The 18,664-nt window shown below is 39.1% G+C and overlaps 1 protein-coding gene across 3 annotated transcripts in view; it reads right to left on the bottom strand.

Annotated features, from left to right (window-relative positions):
* Window positions 1-18,664, bottom strand: part of MDN1 (midasin AAA ATPase 1) — a 145,184-nt gene that overhangs the window by 112,779 nt on the left and 13,741 nt on the right. For all 3 annotated transcript variants that reach the window (XM_020287041.2, XM_020287042.2, XM_020287044.2), the window contains exons 3-13: window positions 16,663-16,887; window positions 16,215-16,322; window positions 15,945-16,134; window positions 14,431-14,673; window positions 14,051-14,182; window positions 10,553-10,656; window positions 8,649-8,763; window positions 5,319-5,512; window positions 4,265-4,346; window positions 1,234-1,329; window positions 42-154 (exon numbers count right to left, since the gene is read on the bottom strand). In XM_020287041.2, coding sequence (XP_020142630.2) covers window positions 42-154; window positions 1,234-1,329; window positions 4,265-4,346; window positions 5,319-5,512; window positions 8,649-8,763; window positions 10,553-10,656; window positions 14,051-14,182; window positions 14,431-14,673; window positions 15,945-16,134; window positions 16,215-16,322; window positions 16,663-16,887 — 1,602 coding nt within the window. The remainder of the gene's footprint in view (window positions 1-41; window positions 155-1,233; window positions 1,330-4,264; window positions 4,347-5,318; window positions 5,513-8,648; window positions 8,764-10,552; window positions 10,657-14,050; window positions 14,183-14,430; window positions 14,674-15,944; window positions 16,135-16,214; window positions 16,323-16,662; window positions 16,888-18,664) is intronic.

Below are 18,664 nucleotides of genomic sequence, written 5' to 3'. Positions count from 1 at the left end.
CCTAATAACCCCACAGTTCACAGATTAGTTTAGAACCTTACTTCTGTATGTGAACAGCCTCACTTTGTTTCCGCAGAAGCCGCACTCGACCCACTTGCACATCTAGTTCATTGATCACAATTTCTGGTTTATAAAGTTGACAGAAGAATTCAGTCTATGGGAGGGAAAGATTTTACCTGAGTAAATATGCATATACTCTTTCAACATTTCCTTACCCAAGGCAGTTTACTGTGCCCCTCTAATTAGCTTTCTACTAACAATCACTCTAAGACAGGTGAGTTTAATAAAGGAATTTTTTTTCATTTTCCAAATTTCTAATATTAAGTTTTTGAAAACATTGATCATGTTTCCCTGAAATGGTACTTTTTACCTATTTAAATAAGTCTCTGTCTTTATCTGAAGTGAACACACTGACATATCCCGATGGAGAGAATAAAAAGTATGCTCTACACCTGAAAGAAAATCAAGTAGTGTTTCTCCAGCCAAGCTTTCCTCTTCTTTAAATTTCTAACATAATGCAGGAGATGGTGGTACAAGAAACTACAGCCAAAGCAAAAAGAGAAGCTGTGGTACACACTCCTGGTGTCTGCTCAGCAGGCATTCCTCTTTTGTCCTCATCACTAATCCAAAGAACCCAGATTCTGTTCAGGTTTGGGACAGAAGTGAAAGGAACAACAGTACTCTGGGAAGGTGAGTTCCTCTCAAACCAAAGAAGATGAATACTTTCCAGTCAAACCCAAAAACATACTGGTTTCATTCCTCTCCCCTAATACAGTTAATATATTTTATTGTTTAAGTCTCTTTCATTAAGGTGCTCTATTATCTCCAGCCAAAAAACATCCCAACTATTTCAGAAGCCTAAGAAAAATTTCTAGTATTGCAATTCTCAACATAAGGCTTTTTAGAGTCATCATTCTTGTGGAAAAGCCAGAAAAATGTCTCAAGATGAGCCCCTGAGTGAAAGGCTCTCTCCTCCAAAAATATATATTTTGATATAAAACAATGGCAATATATTAATGTCAGCAATGAACCTAAGTTATAAGTATACAGGTTTTCATTGATACTATTTGACACGGGAATACTGGAAGCTTTATGCCCACAATAGGTGTCAATAAAACTGCCAAATTTTATAGAGGAGTTAACATCGCAAAAGGTATTCCAAGTAATGATTTAGCAAGCAAGCTAAATATCTCAGCTTTCTTTCAATAATGAAATAAAAATAGCACTACATACCTTTTTCTTAGAAATGTTCAATTTGCTTCCAATAACTTCTGCCATTTTCAGTTTGCTTGTACGATCAGAAAGCATTGCTGTGAAACAGTCCAGAGCCTATTAAAATAACCAAAGTAAATGACAATTGATTTTAAAGATAATAATCACAGAGTTTCACTTTCCTGGCCACAAGGAGGAGGAACATAAAATTCAGCAAGAACATTTCTGCAGGACTAAAGGGATTGCAAAAAGGTACCCAGCCCCAGATTCAGGACCTTACCATAATGGAGAGACAGGACACCAACAAATGTGAAGGATTTACTACTGAAATACTAGCAAAATTAAAAAACAAACAAACAAGATACCTCAATTTGCAAATTCTAACTTCAGGCAAAACAGTGATTAGTGCTAATCATTAGGTAGATGGTTCATGTGAAAACTGACCCCATATAATGCCTAAGTAACACCAAAAAGATTGCTTTCTAGCTATAAAGGGAAACACATGGTATACAACACCACTTGTATACCATTATCCTAACCCAGTACTCAATCTTAACAACTACCAGTAGGCCAACTAGGTATGTCTTCTGAAGTAATGAAATATAAAGTACCATCAAAAATAGATTCTACCCAAAAGAAAAGTTAAATTTGATTCCATCAAACATTTTGTTAAACTTCTATTTATAGAAAATACAAGAGAGGATATAAGGTAAAGGACACCATGGCTGTCCTTTATATATGAGAATGTATAAAGAATATATCCAGTCTCTGCCCCCAATTCTTGGTACAGAGCTTCAAAAAACCCTTGGAATTACTTCAGTGAAGAGTATTTTTTTATTATTCACAATGAATTCCTTTGGGCCACACCTGAGTTTATATTAACACAGAAATTCATGGTGGATCCTTAGATAATTTTGAGGGAAGGGCAGGCCAAGCCAGAAAGAGCAAGCTCACGATTAGGGGCTGAAACTTTCAGCACCACCCCCAATCTCTGGAGAATGAGTTCAACCACATGGCCAATGACATAAGACCCCAATTAAATGCAAGATACACAACGCCTGGAGAGCTTCCTGGTTGGTGAACATATTAATGTGTCTGGTAGAAAGCATACCTTGACCCCAGGGGAACAGACCCCTGCTCTTGGACCCCTCCCAAACCTTGCCCTTTGTGTCTCTTCCATTTGGCTATTTCTATGTTGTATCCTGTATAAGACTGTAACTGAAAGTATACCACTTTCAGTGAACTCTCTCAGTCATTCTATCAAATTATTGAACCTGAAGGGGTCACAAGAACCCTCAAATTTATAACTAGTGGGCCATAAGTGTCAGTGCCCAATTCCCCAGGGTTGCAGCTGGGGTCTGAAATAAAGATAGTTTTGTGGAAGACTGGCCCTTAAACCTGTGGGGTCTATACTAACTCTGGGTAATGCCAAAATTGGACTGAAATAATATCAAGACACCAGTTGGTATTACAGCAACAGAGAAGCAACCAGATAAAGCCAGAAGGTAAAACATATTGCAAAATGAGGGATGTCTTCAACAAAGTAGTGTCTTTAAAGGAAGACTCTGAAACTGTAAAAGTAGTTTTAAGCCTAAATGCATACGAAAAGATCTGGAAGGACACATATTAAGATGTTGGTGCTAGGGAATCTCTGGATGTGGAAATATTTTTATCATTTTGCTTTGTTATATAGTTCTATTTTCAACAATCCATACATATTGCTTCTCTATTAATAAAATACTTGTATATGAATGTTCACAGCAGCATTAGTCACAATAGCCAAAAGGTAGAAACAACACAAATATCCATCCATAGATGAATTTATAAGACAAATTCTATCTTTGTGTTCTATCAATACAATGGAATATTCTTCAGCCTTAGAATGAAGGACTGATTAATGCTACAACATGGATTAACCATGAAAATATGCTGAGTTAAGCAGCTAGATAGAAAAGGCCACATGTTGTACAATTCCACTTATATGAAATGTCCAGAATGAACGAATCTATATAGACAGAACATAGATTAGCCCACTGCCAGGGGCTCCAGGGAGAGAAAAATGGAAATGAAGCAATTCATTTCTTCCTGGGGCAATAAAAATGTTCTATGATACAATTAGATGGTGATGATGGTTGTATAATTCATTGAACTGTATACTTTAAAAGAGTAAACATTATGGTACGTGGATTATATCTCAATAAAGTGGTTTTATAACACACACAAACATTCCAAAATAGAGAGTAAAAAAGAGGAAACCATCCTACCAATGCCCCAATTTTATTAGAAAAGTACAAAACAAGGTTATCGGTAAGAAATGAGAAACCTAGGAAAATGGGAAGGAGAGTTCACTAGAGAACAAAGAATGAGGATAAAGACCACCACGGCATTTCAGGGTTTAGCTGAGTGTTAAGTGTGCATGCCAAAGGTGCTTTTTCTCTATGCAAAGTAACTTTACCAAACACAAAGATGTAAGTGCAAACCAAACTGGGTCACATTATTCTCTCCTCAATCCTGGCTAACAGAAAACACAAAGCTTTATAATCAAAGCCCACCGATCGTCAGGAAGCACAAATTTTATTCTTAAGCAGGCAGGCATAAGTCTCCCTTTCTTCTTATTGAATACAGCAGAGCTATAATTCAATAGGGCTTCCCTCACAACCAACACATTTTGCCCCCAAGGCTATACTTTATAACTTCCACATAATTTCTCTTGACTAAAGATAAAAAGCCCTACTGAGGTAAGTGGGGGGTTAGACAAATACAAATTTATCAAATAGACTAGGAAATTACATATAGGAATAACTACTACATATCTTAGAAACACTTTAATTTTACTATCTGTTTTACTCTATCTCATGCTATACTTCTTCTAAAGTAACAACCAAAAATGTTTACTACACCCAATTAGTTTTAAGGCAACTTTTGTTCAGTGTTAACTAGCTAAGGTTAACAAGCCAGACCTAGAGAAAAACTATGACAGCAATCCAGAAACAGGAAACAACAATGGAAATTATAGAGCCAAGAGAAAACAGACAGGAAGATGCTATCTTACCTCTTGAAAAATATTTAACGATGCTGATGAAGATGAACTGTCAAAGCTATGGGCAATCCTATTACACCAATTCAGTAAATCCCTTGGAAAAAAAAAAGAAAGAAAGAAAGAAATAAAACACCCTAGGCTGAAGACATCAGAGGCATGACAATTTATTCAACCCACTTAAGTCTGGGGACATCTGACAACTCTCCCCTCTTTGGGAGGAATGTGAAGATAAAAAGTGTTCAGGGAAAGAATAAGTGAAGGTTCCCAGTCTTTACTCCTACCAGGAAGTGAACTAGCACTCATTTCTCCCTGACTGATGTCAGACTAGGTAGTGGAAAAGGTGGGAAGCAACTAACTCAGATCAAAATGAGTTGCCAATTTCTGATTCTCACCTCACACAGGGAAAGTCAACCATTAAGAATGGAGGGCAATGGCACAGACCTCATTACATACAGCAAAACCCAAGACAATTTATTTAAGACCCCAAGGGTCAGAAAAGGACATCTAGCAAAAGAATTATGTTAGTAACTATTTCCAAATTTGTCTTTAAAAGTTATTATTATTTTTTTTAAGAAACAGTGTCTCACTCTGTCACCCAGGATGGAATGCAGTGGCATCATCAGAGTTCACTGCAGCCTCAAAGTCCTGGACTCAAGCAATTCTCCCATCCCAGTAGCTAGGAATATAGGCATGTGCCACCACACCCAGCTAATTTTTTAAAATTTTTTTGTAGAGCTGGGGTATTGCTATATTGCCCAGGCTGTTCTTGAACTCCTGGACTCAAGTAATCCTCCCACCTTGGCCACCCAAAGTTCTGGGATTATGGATAAGAGCCATTACACCCAGCCAAAAGTTATTTTTTAAAACCCAAGAAAAGACGATTACCTTAATCAAGCCTTCCTAATCAGTAATTATAGATCTGAAAAAGGATCCTGACACTATGAGCAACCTGGAAGTTTAATTCTAAAACCTGACCTCTAATAACCAACATTTACTTCTAGCTGGTAAGGAATTCTGAGGGAAGCATTTTTAAAATCTCAACTCAAAAATGTGTTTAGTCCAGTACCTTAGAGACAATTCTCTCCCCTCAAGGACTGGTCTTTTGTTTTCTCTTCGGGCTTCTGAAACTTCCACAGATGCCTGTTCGCATCCAACAGAACTATCATTCTGAGAGTGATGTTTCTCTCCAGTAAGTTGGATATAAATGTCAAGCAGGTGATCAGCTGCTGCCAAGAGACTGGGATATCTGCTCTGAAGAACCTGACAGAAGAATAAAAAAGAAAGAAAATTTAGCAGGAAACAGTGATTTTTAAAAGCACATGTAAACTGCTGCTGAAACCAATTAGACAAAAAATCGATTTCTCTATGTAATTTATCTGTACCAAGTATAAGAACTTGCATGCGGCCAAGCATGGTGGCTCATGCCTATAATCCTAGCACTCTGGGAGCCCAAGGCGGGAAGACTGCTTAAGCTCAGGAGTTCAAGACCAGCCTGAGCAAGAGTGAAATCTGTCTCTACTAAAAATAGAAATATGAGCCGGGCATCGTGGCACACGCCTGTAGTCCCAGCTACTCCAAAGGCTGAGGCAGAAGGATCACTTGAGCCCAAGAGTTGGAGGTCACAGTGAGCTATGATGACACCACTGTACTTTACCTGAGTCAACAGAGTGAGACTCTGTCTCAAAAAAAAAGACAAGAAAAGAAAAGAAATTGCACCCTTACCTACTCTTGCTCCTACCCACATCCACCTACCACAAAGAAATACCATAACTTTTCTACCCTAAACTCAGTTATCTGGCACAATCGCACCATTTATAACACACTTAGCAGGTAGAAGTTAGATGGTAAAAGGGCCTCCAAGCAATCCAAACAAACACATCCTGGGCTAGAGTGCCATGACCTCAGCCTAGCTCACAGCAACCTCAAATTTCTGGGCTCAAGCGATCCTCTTGCCTCAGCCTCCTGAGTAGCTGGAACTACAGGCGTGCACCACCACGCCCAACTAATTTTTTTCTATTTTTAGTCCCTTGCTAATTTCACTCTATTTTTAAATAGAGACAGGAGTCTCGCTCTTGCTGAGGCTGTTCTTGAACTCCTGAGCTCAAGCAACCCTCCGACCTTAGCCTCCCAGAGTGCTAGGATTACAGGACTGAGCCACCGCATCTGAAAATCATTAGCAATACTCGTTTGTAATATTTTTTTTTATTGGAGACAGTGTCTAGCTTTGTTGCCCAGGCTACAGTGAGTGCCATGGCGTCAGCCTAGCTCACAGCAACCTCAATCTCCTAGGCTTAAGCAATCCTACTGCCTCAGCCTCCCCAGTAGCTGGAACTACAGGCATGTGCCACCTAATGCCCGGCTAATTTTTTCTCTATATATTAGTTGGCCAATTAATTTCTTTCTATTTATAGTAGAGACGAGGTCTCGCTCTAGCTCAGGCTGGTTTCGAACTCCTGACCTCGAGCAATCCGCCCGCCTCGGCCTCCCAGAGTGCTAGGATTACAGGCATGAGCCACCGTGCCCGGCCATTCTCTGTACTTTTTTTACTGAAGGATTTTACAACAAATATTGTTTAACATATATATTTCAAATGCAGTAAAAAATAAGCACAAAGAAGAGAATAAAATCAACAAATTCAATAAATAGATCTTTCACATACACTGTGGGTTTGGGGAGAACATTTACAAAATGGGACAAATTTAAGCACAAAGAAAGCCTTAATAAGTTTTTTTTTTTTATAAGTCAGGTTTACTAACCTATAATTTACATACTAGAAAATTCACTGTTTTACATGTCGAGTTTTGACAAATGTACTATACAAATGTATGAGAATAGCACTATGTAAATAGCTTATTTTTTTAAAGTACAGTTTACTATTTCAGCACAAGGCCAAAGACAGTATCTTTCTAGGCACAAGAGATCTGGGAATAGCAGCAACAGAAATGTAGTTTCTTATGTTCTCTATGAATTCAATATAGAAGATTTTATTTCCTAAGTAATATATACAAGGGTTTTAGTCATTGGGCAATTATTAAGGAGGGTGTTACAAAGATTACTAAGTCTGGATCTCAAAAATAACAAGCTTCTCAAAGCCAACTATCTAAATATGACATACATAAAGTTAAGTCAGAGGATAAATGCTCCTAGATACAAAGAGAGGTGAGGGGCATACCTCACTATAATGTGAAGTATACCTCTTAGTGATTTACGATAATCAGGAATACTACAAAGTGAATCAATGTATAAAATCTGTAAAATAATTCACCTCGATTCTCATTAATGCCCAGATCATAATGTGCGTTAAGTGTGAAAGACATTATTTACAAATCAACTTAGTAAAAAGACTGTGGGACAACTGAGAAAACTTAAATATAAGAATTAAATGGGGCCGGGCGCTGTGGCTCACGCCTGTAATCCTAGCTCTTGGGAGGCCGAGGCGGGCGGATTGCTCAAGGTCAGGAGTTCAAAACCAGCCTGAGCGAGACCCCGTCTCTACTATAAATAGAAAGAAATTAATTGGCCAACTGATATATATATATAAAAAATTAGCCGGGCATGGTGGCGCATGCCTGTAGTCCCAGCTACCCGGGAGGCTGAGGCAGAAGGATCACTCGAGCCCAGGAGTTTGAGGTTGCTGTGAGCTAGGCTGACGCCACGGCACTCACTCTAGCCCGGGCAACAAAGTGAGACTCTGTCTCAAAAAAAAAAAAAAAAAAAAAAAAAAAAAGAATTAAATGGGCCGGGCGCGGTGGCTCACATCTGTAATCCTAGCACTTTGGGAGGCCGAGGCGGGCGGATTGCTCAAGGTCAGGAGTTCGAAACCAGCCTGAGCAAGACCTCGTCTCTACCAAAAATAGAAAGAAATTAATTGACCAACTAAGAAATATATATACAAAAAATTAGCCGGGCATGGTGGCACATGCCTGTAGTCCCAGCTACTCGGGAGGCTGAGGCAGGAGGATCGCTTGAGCCCAGGAGATTGAGGTTGCTGTGTGAGAGGCTGACGCCATGGCACTCACTCTAGCCTGGGGCAACAAAGTGAGACTCTGTCTCAAAAAAAAAAAAAAAAATGAATTAAATGATACTAAGAAATTACTATTCATTTTATTGAATATAATATTATTGTGGTTATATATGAAAATGCTCTTAAATTTTTAGAAATGTATGCTTCAGTATTTAAGGGTAAAATGTTAGGGGGTTTGCATTCAAATATATTAACAAAAAATAATAGATGAAGAAACTACAGTAAAATGTTAGAACATATGGTATTAAAATTTAGGTTGGTGAAAATTTTGGTAGTTCATTATACTATTTCTTTTATTTTCATGTGAGTTTGGAACTTTTCATAATAAAAAGTAAAGAAGAAATGCATCAATACTTTCTATTGTCCACATACCTCATTCAGTTCTGCCTTGTCCAGGTTATCCAGGTGAATTTTGGTCCAGTATTTGTTTAGCAAAGTAGCATGACTATTTAGCGGTCGATACCAATTTCCTCCACAGCTCAAGAGCCTACATTTCAAAATAAAAAATTAAGACACACAAAATTCCCAATTTTAATCTTCAATTATACTTCTAGATATTACTTGTACATTATCTCACATATATACACACATATAAAAATAACACTCATAATTCCTTCTGGTCCCAGATACCCCTCTCTCTGTTGGGCTTATAGGGCAGATGACAAATGAAAGGCTTACAGTTAACCTACATTTGACTCTTTTGCTAGGAAGGAGTGATAGAGCTCTAACCAAGTATTTTCAAATCACTGAAAATGATTCTATGAAGTAAATGTTTTAATCTAAATGACATGTTCCATGTTCCTCTTCCTTAAAGCATAAATAAATTCAGGAAGGAGAAAACATAACCCAGTGCCCATGGTATTAACATTACGTTCACTGCTTATTACCAGAAGTTAATAATACATAGAAGCATTAAAAATTTCCAGAACAGAAGAAAACAGAGAAGGAATATACGTTAACCCTTTGCACTCAGATGTCGAGTGTGGATAATGTTGAGTGGATAATGAGAAAAAAGCAAGCGAGTGCAAAGGGTTAAACTCTGGGGAAGCTACATGCTTACACATGAGCCATTTGATACTCAAAACAACTGCTCTGAGAAGAAGGTGCCATTCTTTTCTTTCAATGTGTATGGACAGTAATGTTCCTTAGTCACTCAACTATTACTATAAATGACAGAGTCAAAAACTGAATTCAAGTTTGTCTGACATCTTTCCACGACGTCCCAGGACCTTCTGGGAAATATCTAAATCTAGCAGGAAAGAATTTCACTATCTTTGTGAATAAAATCAAGCTGTATCAAAAGGAGCAGAGTCTAGCAAGGTGCCCCTTGATAACTGTTAGGTTAGTTCCACACTGCATCTCCCAGTGAATGTCTACTGAAATAAAAACTAATGCAATCATTAAATATAGTCTGATGTTAGTTTCACTTGTGGGCATTTTAAAACCTTGAAAAAGCGATACAGGTATAAGCTAACAAGAAATAAACCATTGAGGCTGGTCACAGTGGCTCACATCTATAATCTTAGCACTTTGGGAGGGTGAGGCAGGAGGATCACTTGAGGTCAAGAGTTCAAGACCAGCCTAGGCAACATAGCAAGACCCAGTCTCTACAAAAAATTTAAAAAATTTTTAAATAGCCAGGCATGGGCATCTGTAGTCCTAGTCACTTGGGAGGCTGAGCCAGGAGGATCGCTTGAACCCAGGATTTTTAGGATGAAGAGGGAGGAGGGGGGGAAGAGAAGAGGGGAGGGGTATGGGAGGAAGGGAAGAAGGAAAAGGGAAGGGGGGAGGGGAGAGGGAAGGAATAAATCAATAAACCACTGCCTTTAAGTCATTGTAAAAGGTTGATGGGGCATATACTAAGTCTGCTCAGACTTTATTCCTTTGTTCAGGCTTATATTTCTTTAATTACTTGAAATCGACATATCATCATCATCACAGCCATTAATTAGGTATTTACCATGTGACATGTCTTCATTGCAAGTCATTTCACTTAATCTTTATATCCACCATTTGATAGAACTCAAACCCAGGGTTATCTAGCAATAATCTCACCTCTGATTATTTTTGAAAACATGAAAATAAGAGTGTTTTTAACTAGTTATTAATTTTTAAGTGGGGAAAAAAACCCTTTTATAAATTGAGAAAAGGCTAGACCTTTCATGAGTTCCAACTAATCCTGAAGTTGGCCCAGAGAACTGTATTCCAAGACTGCTGGATTCGGCATGCAGACTTACTGGCTCCAGAGTGGGAACAAAAAGGTAAATAGCACATACCTCCTGGTTGCAAAAAACTGAAATCCGGGAGCTACTTTCAGGCAGTCACCTCGGCCAGGAATCAAGAGCTCTCCATTTTCCAAAAGAGGGATCAGTACAGAAACCTAAATCACAAAACCCCACTGATAAAGTTCTTCAGAAAGAAGTAACAGAAACCAAGCAACTCTCTCTCCAAATAACACACCCTTCGAAGAAACACCACTTCTCCTAGTATAAATTGAGGTCAAAATGCAGGTGGGAATGTCTGCATCATCTTCACTCAAGCACAGTGAGTTACTCACTCAGCATTCTCTGTGTGTCTTCTGTGGACCACAACCAAGCAAGTCAAGCCTAGAGTTTGAAGGGAGATGACAGGCATGCAAACCACACAACATGATCAGTCTGGCTCTAGGGGTATACAGAGCTATATGTGAAGAGAGGGAGGCTCTAGATCACAACAGAGTGATTGAGAAGCAAGTCAGTGAAGGCTTCCCTGAGGTATGCCATTCACTGAATCTTAAAGGATGAGCAGAAATTAGCCAGGTTTGGTGGGCGAAAAATGGCACATATACTCTAGGCAAACATACTGAAATGCATTAAAAAAAATCGATGTGACTAAGAGCATGACATGAGAGAATTGTTATGGTGGGGTAGAATATGCATGTAAAGCAAAAGAAAAAGGTAAGGCTTAGAGATAAAGAAAAAAAAGGCTTCCTGCTGAGACAAGGATTTTGAGCTTTTCTGTAGGAGTTATTAAGAGGATTTTAGGCTGAGAAAAAAAAAAGTCCAAATATGTATTTTAGAAAATCAAGGCCCGGTGTGGTGGCTCATGCCTGTAATCCTAGCACTCTGGGAGGCCCAGGTGGGCAGATTGCTCGAGGTCAGGAGTTCAAAACCACCCTGAGCGAGACCCCGTCTCTACTAAAAATAGAAAGAAATTAATTGACCAACTAAAAATATATATACAAAAAATTAGCCGGGCATGGTGGCACAAGCCTGTAGTCCCAGCTATTTGGGCGGCTGAGGCAGGAGGATCACTTGAGCCCAGGAGATTCAGGTTGCTGTGAGCTAGGCTGACACTACGGCACTCACTCTAGCCTGGGTAACAAAATGAGACTCTGTCTCAAAAAAAAAAAAAAAAGGAAAGAAAGAGAAAATCAACTGTGCAGCAATATGGAAGACAAACTGAAAGGGAGCTAGACTGCAGAAAAGAAGACTAGAAAGGACACTATTCAGGTAACAAAGGCAAGATCGATTGGTAGGTAGATAAAATAAGATCAGTGCTAAGGCAGTAAGATTGGAAAGAACAGAACAAACAGAGAAGGACAAGGCAATAAGCAATATGGAGACTAACTGAAAGAGAGAAAAGAAGAAAGAGGCATCTATCTAGGTTCTGGCTTGGTAATTGTGGAAAAAAGGCTGTTTTGAGAAAAATAAGTACCAATTTGGACATCTTGTTGTACTGGCTATGTTACATCCAAGCAGAGTTTTTTTTGTTTTGTTTTTAAGAGTGTGGACTAGACATATGGATCTAGGAGTTCAGTTTATAAAGAAGTTTGAAAAAGAAAAAACAAAATGAGAAGAGCAGACAGCCAAGGAAAAGGGTTCTAAAATATCGGACATAATTTTTTTAGGCATCATCATTTCATACATGGTTAGGAGCTGAAAGAGAAGCCCAAAATAATACAGGAGCAACTCCAAGATACTCCAAAACTTGAAACTAAAGAAAATCATCCTGAATGAGGATCTATAAAAGCTACTTTAAAATGGTAATGGATCAACTAGTAGCTGAGAAGTTCTGAAAACAAAATAATCATCAAGGAGATCTGTATATATTCTTAAGTAAATGTAACTTCACTATAATGATAAGTTTAATTATCATACACGCATTGGAAATAAATGTGTTATCAGAACGGGAATAGTCTACACAAAATGGAACTCCAAGTACAAAAATTTTCTGATGTTTATCAGGCACTGACAAAGAGAGACGAAGATAGAAATTGTCAGTTTGGTCTTTAATCAGCACTTGGTCACCACAGAAATATGCTTAGCTATGGGACAGAGTTAGAGCCCTAGGCTCTGTCATGGCCTGGATAGAATATTCCTTACGTTTCATCTACCTTCTTTGGTTCTAATTCCACCATCCATAAGCCAGCTAACCTGATATCTGAAAAAAATGTCCAGGAAGGAGGGCACTACAAAGGGAAAAAAGCAAGTATTCTAAACTGGCTTTATAGTTCATATTTCAATTTTATTTTTAAAATCAATTTAGTTTCATTAAGAAAACTGAGTTTCCAGCCTATAAAACTAAACATCAAGACCCTGGCTGGGCACAGTGGCTCACGCCTGTAATCCTAGCACTCTGGAAGGCCAAGGCAGGAGGACTACTTGAGCTCAGGAGCTTGAGACCAGCCTGAGCAAGAGCGACATCCCATCTCTACTATAAATAGAAACAAATTAGGCAAACAACTAAAAAATAGAAAAAATTAGTCAGGCACAGTAGCGCATGCCTGTAGTCCCAGCTACCCTGGAGGCTGAGGAAAGAGGATCGCTTGAGCCCAGGAGTTTGAGGTTGCTGTGAGCTAAGCTGACACAATGGCACTATAGCTCAGGCAAGAGAGTGAGACTCTGTCTCAAAAAAAAAAAAAGACCCTAAAATATGGTGATAAAACTGTGAGGCCCTGTCTGGACCAATATGCCCAAAACATCTTTACCTTATAACAATCTAAAAACACTGACATAAAATATAATTATTTTCAGCCACTCCTTCCCCCTCATATATCCCTAAACTTATACACACCCACATGCATACTTTCATTCTCTCTCTTGTGTCTAAGAGGGAAAAGTCCATATACAGTTTATCTGAGGGTTCACCTTAAAAGAAAATTAAAAATCTAATCTCAGGAAAATCTGTCCAAAGGAAGAATTTTTCATCCTGTAATACATTTCTTTGGTCAGTCTTCAGAAAACAGAGGAAACACAGACTGTCTCAATGGCTAAATTTCATACACATAGAAGTGGTTTTTTTCAAACCCAAAACACACATCCAATATATTTTTCCTAATAGAATAAAGACAGGGCCACTCTTACTACATCATCTCCTTCTGCATTTATCTGTCCTCAGTCTAATGCTCTATAGCTGCCATAGCTGGGACACAAGATCTCAAAGTTCTCAGTGTACCCATAACATGGTTAAGATGCTCCTCACCAGACCTATTCTTGGAAAGGCCGTGAAGCTAATCACATATTCAATAAGAGGAGGAAAAACTTCTGTGAAACTGGTCACATATTTACTACAAAAAATAGCACAGGCAAAATTTTATAAATTCTCTATCAAACGAGAAACCAGTAAAAGTAATCCAAGACCTCAAATCAGATCAGTAGGTAACCATGAATAAGCTTTCCATAACATATGACTAATCAAATACTTCTACTGTTTAAATCATCCCTAGACTAACGAAATACTCTTCAAACATAGGAAAAGATGTCAGGAGGCAATGATTTAGCAAGACAACATACCACGTCTAAAGGGGCATAGTCAATATCCTCCAGAAGGATCCAATGGCCCATTGTGGCTGCCTGTGTCAGGGTGCCAGGCTGCCACACAAACTCTCCAGGGACATCTGTGCAGCGATACATTCCCAACAGCGTCTGTAGAAAAAGGATAAAGTAATTACTGAAACCACAAACCCTGAGGTGTCAATGCTGCATCTTTTCATTAACTGTTAAACTTCTAAAGCTATAGATAAGCAGACACTTGAGGTTTACTCAGCTTGGCACAACAGTATGAGCAAGACCAATAACTCTTCTTATATTCCCTTAGCAAAAAAAAATAATACTTGAATACAAATGTTCACAATCATGCCAACTCACCAAAACTCACCATTTTTTTTTATTACCTTACTGTCAGTCTGATCTCCAAGCTGGACTTTGAGAAGCTGAGGAGGCTTCCTTCTACCTGACATTGCAGCTAAATATTCAACTAAGGAAGTCTTGCCACATCCTATTGGTCCTTCCAACAACACAGCATTCTGGGAAGCCACTGCTATAGCCATGGTCTGAAGATTTTTGCAAACAGACTCCACCAGCACGTAAGATCGAAGGGCCAGCTCATGTTCACGCGAAGAACTCCTACTACTAGCCTAAGGAGGCAAGTGAGAAAACAAAAGGCATGTCAAAAGGAGTCCTTCTGGGCACAGTGGCTCAGACCTATAATCCCAACACTTTGGGACGCTGAGGCAGGAGGATCACTTGAGACCAGGAGTTCAAGACCAGCCTGGGCAACATACAGACACCCATCTCTATAAAAAATTTAAAAATCAGCCAGGTGTGGTGGCGCACATCACATGTGCCTAGAGTCCCAACTACTTGGAAGGCTGAGGCAAGGAGGATCGCTTCAACCCAAGAGTTCCAGGCTTCGGTGAGCCATGATCACGCCCACTGCACTTCTCCAGTCTAGGTGACAAAAGACCTTGTCTCCAGGGTTTAAAAAAAAAAAAAGAGTCCTTCCCCCAAAAGAACATGGGTTAATTTCTACAACAATGCTTCCTCTCACCTTACATAAACCTCTCCCAATAAATCAGTACTACCAAAACTATAATAACATGTATGTTATCCAAAGGATCTTTTTTACCCTTCACTTTCCATTTTTTGGTGGGAGGAGGAGTAGGAAAGCAGAATTTGTTAACAAATTTAAGAAAACATCTCCCAAAGTTTAAGTAAACAAAAAAATTGACACAAAGGGTTAGAGAACAAATCTCATCTATTACTGTTGGATTTTTAAAATTTTTTTTCCTCTTCCCATATTTTTCACATCTAAGATCAAGAATGCACACAACAGGCCAGGCGCAGTGGCTCACGCCTGTAATCCTAGCACTCTGGGAGGCCAAGGCAGGAGGAAAGCTCAAGGTCAGGAGTTGAGATCAGCTTGGGCAAGAGCAAGAGCAAGACCCCATTTCAACTAAAAACAGAAAAATTAACCAGGTGACATGGCATGCACCTGTAGTCCCAGCTACTCAGGAGGCTAAGGCAAGAGGATCACTTGAGCCCAGAAGTTTGAGGTTACAGTGAGCTACAATGATGCCACTGCACTCTACCCACGGCAACAGAGCAAGACTGTCACAAAAAGGAAAAAAAAAAAGATATATGGAAGAGAGAGCTTTGCTAGAGTTAAAAGCATCATATAATGCACCATTATAGTTTCTAATTTCACATTAAACAAAGACAAAAGGAATACCAAGGAAAGTCCAAGGTGAATTTCTCTTCAATTTCTTCCTGAACAATTCTAAAATTGGAGTAGCAATTAAACAAACTCAACTTGGCTCGTACCTCGTACACAGAGCCCAGCCAAGGAAAGAGCACAGTTGTGTTTAGGAGAGAGAAGGGAGCACAGCCCCTACTGATGCCAACATACCTGCTCACCAAGGGCTGGTGGCTGCCGGGGCAGCACCACACCACAGACAGCTGTCACCCTGGAGGAGAGGTCAGCTGAAATAAGGTGTCCATGTAAGCACTGCTGTTCCTTCTTACTCCAAAGGGAGGCTTCTGGATTGGCCAAAACCAAGGCCTTCTCCAAGTCCTGCAATTGGGCCTCTTCTAATAACCTAAGCGAAAGGAGAATCTCATCAATTATTTTATTGCACATAAAACCCACAAAAGAACTTCTAGGAAGGCTCCTGCTTACCTCAATCTGAAATGGATCAATTCATCACTATTAAAAATCTTTTTAAGGAATGATAACTTGTGCTCTTCATTCATACAGGTGACCAGTGCAAGACAATTGGCTGTGTACCTGGAGAAAAAGTATATAAATTCAGTTGATCCACAGCTGATTATGAAGAATGAAACTTACTAGTCAACTAAACACTAGAAAAGGAAATCTTAAAGAATTATTACAATACACATTTAAGAGTAGAAAAGGCAAATCAGCCACAATGAATTTACTTTGTGGAAGGTGAAAAAAATCTTTTCCTCTGAAATGACCACATGATTAAGAACAAACTCAAAAACCATTAAGAATGTAACAAATTTAAAATGGTTTCCTTTCCCTCCTCACACACACACACAGAACTCCATATACACCCTCTACCATCCCCACACTAGAAGCACAAGAAAGTCTAACAGCTACACACCAGCGGACCAAGGTATCATGGCTTCTGAGGAGAGGAACACACACACTCCAGTCCCAGAGCTCCCGGAACACAGACTGCTCTTGCTGCAAAAACTTGTAGGCTGCTTCCATTAGGTCCCGGAGCTTCATCCGCCTGCGCCCATAGCGGACTGGATTAGCATCTGAACTCTCTAGAAAGAGTCTTTGAAAGACTGGAGAAGTATCCTTGAAATACCTCAGGGCAAACCTTCAGAAAGAAAGAAAGTTAGAATAGATTTCTCCCTGACTTCCAAAGGTTCGACTTAACGATTTTTTGACTTTACAACGGGTGTATCACAGTATTAAACGCATTTTCAACTTACAACTTTTTTTCTTTTTTTGAGACAAAGTCTCACTCTGTTCCCCGGACTAGAGTGCAGTGGCACCATCATGGCTCACTGCAACCTCAAACTTCTGGGTTCAAGGCATCCTCCCAGCTAGCCTCTTGAGTAGTTGGGACTACAGGTGTGTGCCACCAAGCCCAGGTAATTTTTTTTAAAATTTTTTTATAGCACCAAAGTCTCCCTTGTTGCTTAGGATGGTCTTAAACTCCTGGCTTCAACTGATCCTCCTGCCTCAGCCTCCCAAAGTGCCAGGATTATAGGTGTGAGCCACCACACCTGACCAATTTTCAACTTAATATTTTTCACAAAGAGCATCTGTTATTTCCATTAGTTGATGAGAAACTCAAAAAACACATCTTTGCTAATAAAGGACCACAGAACAAAACAGAACTCCCAAGGATCTGAGAACACAGGGAGACAAATGCTAACTACCTAGTACTCAAATTGTATTCTGTTCAATTTCAGAAACCAGTACCATGGCATGAGGTATGTAACTACAATATAAAAACCAAATAATTACCCACAAAAGCAAAGGTACTTTTAAGAGTTTATTATTGAAAACGCACTTATTTCCAATGAACGTCTTATTGAACACTATGAGCCAGCCAGCCAATGTGTTAATACCTAGAGATTCAAAACCAAGAAGATATATTTCTTGAGGAGCCTGCTGTCTAATAATGAAGACGGCCAATTACAGAAACAGTAAGAGGCACAAAGAAAAAAGATTCAACTGAACCTGGGTGTGGGTGGCAGGAAGAGATGCTTAGGTTGCATCTTAAAGGATGAAGAGGAGATCCACATGAAGGTGAGAAGAAAAAAAAACAATTCCATGCAGATGAAACAAAAAGTTCACTGAGACAGCATCAGAAAATAGCATGGTATGCGGAAGCAGTGTGTTATGACTAGGTATCTACTGGCACAAAATGAGATGAAGGGGAAGGCAGTGGCCAGAATATATATGAAGCTTATGAAGTCACAGTAAAGATGCTGAGGCTTCATTGTACTGACTTAGTTTCCCACGCAGATCTATTCTTCTATAATAAATTCTAAGAGACTTAATGAAAAACATTGGTGTAAACTGAGTTATAAAGGCTTCTTTATACACTCAGAAAAAGCTTGAGTAGTCCTAGAATCTCTAGCTTGTTTGTTCAGCGAAGGTCTTCCCCAGTATGATGCTAGTCTGTAAAGAATGGGCAAGGTGGCTTCTTTTTCAAATGCCAAGTCTTAATTACAACAACAAAAAATCACAAGGCACACAAAGAAGCAGGGAAACAGAGCCCAAAAGGGAAAAAATAAAGCTCCAGAAACCAACCCTACAAAAACATAGATATATGAACTGCATGACAAATAATTTAAAATAAATAACTTATATAAAGATGCTCAATGAGCTAAAGCTAACACAGGTAAACAACTAAATGAAATCAGGAAAACAATGCACAAACAAAATAAGAACATAAACAGAGAGCTAGAAACTATAAAAAGAAACACATAAATTATGTGCCTGAAACAGACAATAATCAAACTGAAGAAAAACATCAACTAGAGAGGTCAACAGCACACTTGATCTGGCAGAAAAAAAGAATCAGCAAACCTGAAGACAATTCATTTGAAATTGTCCAGCCAGAGGAACAGAAACAAAAA

This window comes from Microcebus murinus, chromosome 5 (assembly GCF_040939455.1).
Source record: "Microcebus murinus isolate Inina chromosome 5, M.murinus_Inina_mat1.0, whole genome shotgun sequence".
Classification (NCBI taxonomy): domain Eukaryota; kingdom Metazoa; phylum Chordata; class Mammalia; order Primates; family Cheirogaleidae; genus Microcebus; species Microcebus murinus.
Note: the sequence above shows the minus strand (reverse complement) of the source record. Positions and strands in the feature narration are given on the sequence as shown.